Consider the following 8073-nt stretch of genomic DNA (forward strand, 5'->3'; position numbering starts at 1 on the left):
GAGAACATGAGAGACGCTTCAATGCACCTATGTTAAACGAAGTTGCCATTGTGGTTGTTGGGGAGAATATGGAGTCTCGTGACATTGTAATTCAACGACGTAATGGTAGCAAACTTCAGCGTATCAGTGAAACACATCGTTCATATGATGCATTACAATACCCTCTAATATTTTGCAGAGGAGAAGATGGATACCATTTTCAAAACAAGATGATTAATCTAGCGACTGGTCAAGAAACAAACAAAAAGGTCAGCTCGATGAATTTTTATGCATACCGTCTCATGATTCGTCTAAGCGAGGACAACCACATTTTGAGATGCCGTCGATTGTTTCATCAGTTTGCCGTTGATATGTATGTAAAAATTGAAACGGAACGTCTGACATATATACGTTTACACCAGAAAGAATTACGTTCTGAACAATACATTCATTTGCGCGATGCCATGAACGCAGATAAAAATGGAAATAATGTCGGCTAACTTATTATTTTACCAGCAACGTATATGGGAAGCCCGAGACACATGCACGAATACGCGCAAGATGCTATGACCTACGTGCGCCAATACGGTAGACCAGATTTATTTATTATTTTTACATGCAACCCAAAATGGATCGAAATCACTAATCTATTACCCGGTCAATCATCCAGCGATCGTCACGACATAACCGCTCGAGTGTTCAAGCAAAAACTCAAAGCGCTCATGGACTTCATTGTAAAATATCATATCTTCGGAGACGTACGATGTTGGATGTATTCTGTAGAGTGGCAGAAAAGAGGACTGCCTCGACATGCGAATATTCTCCTGTGGATGGTCGAAAAAATAAGACCGGATGAAATTGACTCGATCATTTGCGCAGAAATTCCTGATCCCGAAGTAGATCCAGAATTGTATGATGTAGTTAAGAAGAACATGATTCATGGACCGTGTGGCGAACACAATCGTGAATCACCGTGCATGATCGACAACAAATGCTCGAAGCGTTATCCCCGTGCTTTGTTGGCTGATACAATTACAGGGAATGATGGCTACCCCCTGTATCGTCGTCGTTCTATAGAAGACAACGGCAGAACAATAACATTGCAAGTCAAAAATAAGGATGTCGTAGTCAACAACTGTTGGATTGTTCCGTATTCGCCGCTGCTTTCCAAAACATTTAAAGCGCATTGTAATGTTGAGTACTGCAATTCGGTCAAGTCCATCAAATATGTTTGCAAGTACGTCACGAAAGGAAACGACATGGCTGTATTTGGTATTGCAGGTCCAAATAATAACGATGAAATTTCAACATATCAGATGGGAAGATATGTTAGTAGCAATGAGGCGGTTTGGAGAATCTTTTCATTTCCCATACACGAACGTCATCCCACTGTAGTTCATTTAGCTGTTCACCTGGAGAATGGACAACGAGTTTATTTCACGGCAGAAAACGCAGCGCAAAGAGCAGAACGACCACCAGCGACAACGCTGACAAGCTTCTTCGAGACATGCGCAAGCGATCCATTTGCAAGAACATTGCTTTACTTGGAAATGCCAAAATATTTTACATGGAATGCATCATCTAAAAAATTCCAACGTCGGAAACAAGGACAGCCTGTACCGGGATACGTGAATATATATTCAACCGATGCATTGGGGCGCATTTACACAGTTCATCCGCGCAATGACGAATGTTTTTACTTACGTTTGTTATTAGTTAATGTTCGTGGACCAAATTCATTTCAATTTCTACGAACTGTCGATGGTGAATTGTGCGCAACATATAGAGAAGCCTGTCAACGTTTACATTTACTAGAGGATGATGTTCATTGGGATCACACACTTGCTGATGCTGTTATTTCGTCTACTTCGCAACAAATTCGATCATTATTTGCCATCATAATTTCAACGTGCTTTCCATCGAGCCCATATAATTTGTGGAACAAATACAAAGACAATATGGCTGAAGATATTTTGCATCGAGTACGTTCAATAACGGCAAATCCAGAACTTGAAATTTGCTCAGAGATATACAATGAGGTTTTGATATGTTTGGAGGATTTGTGCGTGATGATGTCCGGCAAGATGTTGAACGAATTAGATATGCCTGCGCCTAATCGTCCCATGCACGATGCATTCAATCGTGAATTCGAACGAGAACGGCAATACGATACAAATGCTTTGAGTCAATCCGTACAAAATAAGGTGCCACTTTTAAATCAGCAGCAAAAAACAGCTTACGATACGATAATTAAAGCAGTAAATGACGGCAATGGAGGAATATTTTTCATCGATGCACCCGGCGGAACTGGTAAAACATTTTTAATTTCATTAATTTTAGATACGATTCGAGCACAAGGTCAAATAGCGCTGGCAGTAGCATCATCTGGGATCGCTGCTACATTGTTAGAAGGCGGACGTACCGCTCATTCTGCGCTCAAACTGCCATTGAATTTGCAAACTATAGAGGAACCGACATGTAATATAACCAAAACATCAGCAATGGCGAAAGTGCTACAAAATTGTAAAATAATAATTTGGGATGAGTGTACGATGGCGCACAAACGAGCATTGGAGGCACTAGATCGAACATTAAGAGATTTGCGCAGCAATCAGATCCTTTTCGGAGGCGCGATGATTCTACTGGCTGGAGATTTTCGCCAAACGCTGCCAGTCATTCCTAGATCAACAGCTGCTGATGAAATAAATGCATGCTTAAAGGCATCAATTTTATGGAGATATGTGAAAAATCTCAAGTTAACAACGAACATGCGAGTGGCGTTGCAAAATGACATATCAGCAGAAGTTTTCTCAAAGGGATTATTAGATATTGGCAATGGGAGAATTCCTGTTGACTCTTCTACTGGCCTCATTTCGTTTCCACCAAATTTTTGTCAATTCACAACGTCAAAAGAAGAATTAATTTCGAAAGTGTTTCCAAATATTGATGCAAATTACAAAAACCATGCTTGGTTGCGCAAACGAGCCATTTTAGCGGCGAAAAATAAGGACGTAGATGACTTAAATACAAAAATTCAGAGTCAAATTAATGGACAAATACATTCATTTAAGTCGATCGATTCCATTACTGATCCAAATGAAGTCGTCAATTATCCAACTGAGTTTCTAAATTCAGTGGATTTACCAGGATTACCGCCACACAATTTACAGCTCAAGGTTGGATCCGTGATAATCATGTTACGAAATTTGAATCAGCCAAAATTGTGCAATGGAACAAGACTCGCTGTTAAAAAAATTATGAAAAATTTGATTGAAGCTACTATAATTATAGGAAAGTTCAAAGGCGAGGATGTGCTTATTCCAAGAATACCACTAATACCAACTGACTTTGCTTTTGAATTTAAGCGTGTCCAGTTTCCGCTGCGCCTTGCATTCGCAATGTCAATTAATAAATCCCAAGGACAATCTTTAGAAGTGTGTGGAATAAACCTTGAATTGTCATGTTTTTCGCACGGGCAATTGTATGTAGCGTGCTCGAGAGTCGGCAAACCATCGGCGCTATTTGTTTTCTCTCCATATGGAAAAACTAAAAATATTGTACACTATAAGGCATTTACAATAGGTATTTACGTATGATCAAATTTTTGGATTTTAATTTTCTAAACGTAAGATTATGTCTCATTTTTTTCATTAGGCACATCACCCGTGCGAAGCCGGGTCGGGCAGCTAGTATATATATATATATATATATAAAATATGTAATGAGTAAATAATAAAATATAATCGTCATAAAAATTTAATACAAGTTTGTTGCGTATCGTAATATATATTATTTTATAAGACAGCATCAACATATATAGTACATCCTCCCAAAACTTCAAATATATTTCCAATTTTACAAATACGATGTTACTCTTTTCCTACTTCCATGCAACATCTAAACCTTATTTTTCCAAGTAATCTATTCATACAAGTTATGATTACGCAGAAAAAGATTATTTATGTACTGTGACCGTGAAATTTCTTATTTTTTTCTGAACGGGGAAGTTATTAAGAGGACCGATGGTGTTGATTCACGGCACATCTTCGGCATCACCCTCCGTCGACTCGGCGGTCGCATCAAAAAAAAAGAACAAGAATTTCTGGGCGCCAGGCGCGAATATCCGCGCCGCGCGAAACGCTAATTAATCGCAAAAAAAAATCGGAAGGCCGATCGTGACGGCCCGAAATCTCGATAGCTCACGCAAACGGTGTCGGTAGAGGCATGGAGTTCGCGGTGAGCGGGGGAGAGTAGGTCGAGAACACTGAGACAAAACTAATAGTAATCATAAAAATTCGTAACATGTATTTCGTCGAGAAAAGAAAATCGAATAAAATAAAAAATGTATTTAATCATATGGTTGCCATTCCGACATAATTTCACGCGCACAACCAGTCGGAATTCGGTGAAATATGTTTTATTTACGGCGTCTTATATTACGGCGGCGAGTCCCGTGAGCGAGACAAGGACAGCGCTATCGATGCGCATGGCCGCGATCAAGAGCGAGCGAGACAGAGCATGGATCACGCGGTCGATGCGTGTCTATTGTGAAAAGCCGGGAAAGACAAATAGATTATTAGCCGACGGGTTAATTAAGGTGCGGCAATTAATCGCACCCGCGATACAGTTCTCGCCCGCCCGAGATCTACCCGATAGCAATCGATACTTCGCGAGCCCCGCGCGATGGAATGCGGCAGGGCGTACAGCGCAATACAACGACGTCACGTTAATACGACGAGTTTCGGTCGAAACATAAAGATTTTCCGACAAACTACAACAGCCGAAACGCATAGATTATGCTAATAACGACGAAATAAGTTCACAACGACGATAGATATCACGAAAACGCGGACAATTTACAATATACGACAACGCGAAATATGACACGGTGACGGAGGCGTTTCCCGGGGAAGCAGCGGTCCTGCAACAAAAGCTCGGACGAATTGCTCGGCCCCTCTATTATTCGCGTGTTTCCCAAAATCGCGAAAGAACGGAGACGTTAATGGCGTATGGGCCACGTGCGACAAATGCGAATAATCGACATTATCTGATACGTAGAATCGAGGGCCCGACACAATTCACCCGAGCGGCAGCGAAATTGTTAGCCTTATAGAAAGATCGTTCGTCTCACCAGAATGGTCCTCGAAGATCGTCAACAGAAAAAGCTCTCGGTATTCTCAACGGGATCTGCGTCCTTTTGCGTCGCTAGTCCGCCGAACAGTGAGGTGCGTGAGGTCCGCGGGAGACACATCGGCGATCGTTTCCCCCGATTTTCCTCGCCGAATCTAATTGGCGCAGGGCCGTGTCGCGCCCTTCACGGGCCGATTCTTATCACGGCCGTAATTCTGCTGTATGGGTCCCGGAAATTCTCGGCCGCAAAGAGAAATACTCTCGGCAGCAAACGCCCCTTGCCTCGCCTGACTTCCTCGGGGTTCGGGAAATCCTCCGGTGATCTCCACAGGGTGACTCCCGTTATACTCCCGGCCTCGAGTATAGGGCTGGTTCCGGTCGGGGTCTTCGCGACGCCGCTCCGAATTGAGGTCTCCCACGGGGATGTTGCCATGTGGAGTGCGCATCCTCTCTAAGTTTCTTTGAGCCTCCTCTTCCGAGCTGCGGTAATTAAAAGAAATAAATCGGGGGGGCCAGCATATGTTCGCAGCAGCGAACAAATTTGAATTAAGATGAATTAACAAAATTGATTCACCTGATGTGCTCCATTCTAGTCGGCAGAACCTCCGTCCTCACTGTATCTCCTCACATCCTGTCCGCTGTCCTCCTCCCGACGACCGGTTGAGACGAAATGATACCAAATCCGCTGAAAAGGCCAACACGAAACGCAAACGCAAAACGAGCGCGCAAAGGCGCGTACACAAAAAGGAAACGCCTGAGAGAGAAATCGCAAAAGAGGACTGCTCCTCCGTCATAGCGGAAGGACGCAGGTCCCGAATAAGGCTCTCTCGGTCGGGTACTTTGCCCCTGTAACGAACCACGCACAGTCACGTCACAACCCCCCCTTCTATGGGGAGGACCGAGGAGGTGTTGGCTGTGACAAACATCGACAGCCACCAACTTCGCCTAAGTACTCTACCTTATACTCTGGGTCAACCTTCCAGACGACAAGCCGCGTATGCGGCATCCAGGGTTGCTCCTCTCTCGGGTCGGCCTTGGCCACTGCTCATGATACAACGATGAATAACGGAACGCAATTACGAGTACACTAAATGATAGTCGGCGCACGCTCGCAAGTAACTCGCGGAGGAAAGGGGTGAGAGGGTCGGGTACACTAACTCCGAAGTAAATTACAAAGATAATTTATTTAAAAAAAAAAACCGACGCCTCTCGTTGCTCCAAGGTCCTCCGCAGCAGCAAGTGTGGAGTCCTCGACCCGACGGGTCTCCCGGCCGGGGCTCGTGGGCTGATCGGTCGCAGTCCGGGTTTCTCCTCTCTCTGCGCGGTTAAATCGGCCGACGTGGTGGCTGCTCTCCGGCCTGTACGGACCCAGATCGCGCCAATCCTCCCCGCAGCGAGGGCAGACCCTCATAGTTACTCCGGACCGCCCGCACCCATAACAGAAGGAGCGGGAGTCCTTGGGATGGGGACATCCCGAGTAGCGGTGGCCGACCGCCTGGAAATTCCAGCAGCGGTCGGCCCCGCGGGCGGTCCCGTAGCGCTCCTCTGTTTGGGAGGCCCGCTCCCTGGTCGCCTCCACCGCAACTTCGCGGGAGGACGTCGGATTCGTCTGCGTCCCCCTATCCCGCCGGTAGCGGCTCCCCAACAGTCGCCGGACTTCCTCCATGTTGGTCCTGGTCACTGCCTCCGCATCAGATCCATCGGAAAGTGCAAATCCAATTTTTTAATTTTTTGTTAATTAGCGTGTCTATGCGCGAAAAACACGCGTATAGAATTTATTTTAATTTACTATTACTTTATTTTAAGCACGAAGTGCACCAAGTGTAACCGGTGCACAGAGCGGTAGGCGGAGCTTATGCGCGCGCCACCAGCGAGAGTGGGGGCCTATATAAGGCAGAGCAGACAAGGCTCGGGACTCTTCCCGCTCGGGCGTTCACAGAGTGAAGTTCGCGTCCCTTCCCAGTTGGGAGAACAAAGAGCTAGCCGCGTATTAAGTATATTCGAATATCTTAATTATAATCTTAATATTTATCTTAATTATAATAATATCTTAATTATAATCTTAATATCTTAATTACCGCCGCGCTAATTATACAGTGTATTAATTATCGTGCGAATAGGGATAAGTCCGTCGCGTAAAACTGTGCGGATCTAAATATCTGTTGCGATGTAAATCGACTACCGAGACTTCGTCATAGTACGTAGATCGAGGTAATTAAAATAATAATAAGAATATTATTATTGAAATAATAATTAATAAATTTTTAATAAATTTATTTTTTGTTAAAATTCAAACACAAGATTTTGTATTTTCTCGCGTATGTGAGTGTTTTTCCTCTGGTTTTTCCTGACCTAATTAAAAGATCGTCCTGTGAATTTCCCGGTTTCGCGGTGCGTAGAGTGTCGGCTTCTGATAATCACGTCTCTTCGGGGAATGCGTAGCTGGTCAGCGTCGCCGAGACCTGTAACAAAGAGAAAAAGAAAGTCAGTCGATCTGCACGTTGTCGCGAGTAATCGTGAAAAGAATAGAGTGTGAAATTGAAGGAATCCAAGGATATACGACGAAGGTCTTTGTCGTGAATGACACGCGTGAGCAGTTGCGTCGCGAATGGAAAATTCCGCCGCGAGCATAGTGCGCGCGTGATAGGTAACACCGGATCGGGTTACACAGAGCTCGGCCGAGGTCGAGTGATACGCAGTTGCGTCAGCCGCGCGTCAACAAAGGATCGTGCAGTACGTAGCTGTAACAAAGGGATTCCGTGGTGACTGCGAATTTAACAGTGGTGCTCCTACGGCGGATCCACTCATCAGAGGTTCTCAACCCGGGGATCTGGCGATCATTTGTGGGTAGTAACTAGACGTTCCTTGGGGTCAACAGAGGCTCTCAACCCGGGAATCCAGCGATCATCTGTGGGTTGTTGACACAAAACCTTGTCTGTTGGAGGGAAAACAGACTGGCGATAA

At 44.7% G+C, this 8073-nt stretch overlaps 1 protein-coding gene across 1 annotated transcript; it reads left to right on the forward strand.

The window, feature by feature from the left end:
- The first annotated feature begins 521 nt into the window (after window positions 1-521).
- LOC112638261 lies at window positions 522-3669 on the forward strand. The gene is made up of 2 exons (XM_025409636.1): window positions 522-3413; window positions 3634-3669. The coding sequence occupies exons 1-2, from the start codon at window positions 522-524 to the stop codon at window positions 3667-3669; spliced, it is 2928 nt and encodes a 975-aa protein (XP_025265421.1).
- Window positions 3670-8073: the final 4404 nt, after the last annotated feature.

This window comes from Camponotus floridanus, unplaced genomic scaffold (assembly GCF_003227725.1).
Source record: "Camponotus floridanus strain SB8 unplaced genomic scaffold, Cflo_v7.5 scaffold276, whole genome shotgun sequence".
NCBI classification, from domain to species: Eukaryota; Metazoa; Arthropoda; class Insecta; order Hymenoptera; family Formicidae; genus Camponotus; species Camponotus floridanus.

What these genes read in the sequence shown, in the direction of transcription:
- LOC112638261 (XM_025409636.1), top strand. Translation starts at nt 522, where the DNA reads ATGCACGAATACGCGCAAGATGCTATGACCTACGTGCGCCAATACGGT. An exon ending in CCCAAGGACAATCTTTAGAA is followed by an intron (nt 3,414 to 3,633) that starts GTGTGTGGAATA and finishes TTTTTTCATTAG; the next exon opens with GCACATCACCCGTGCGAAGC.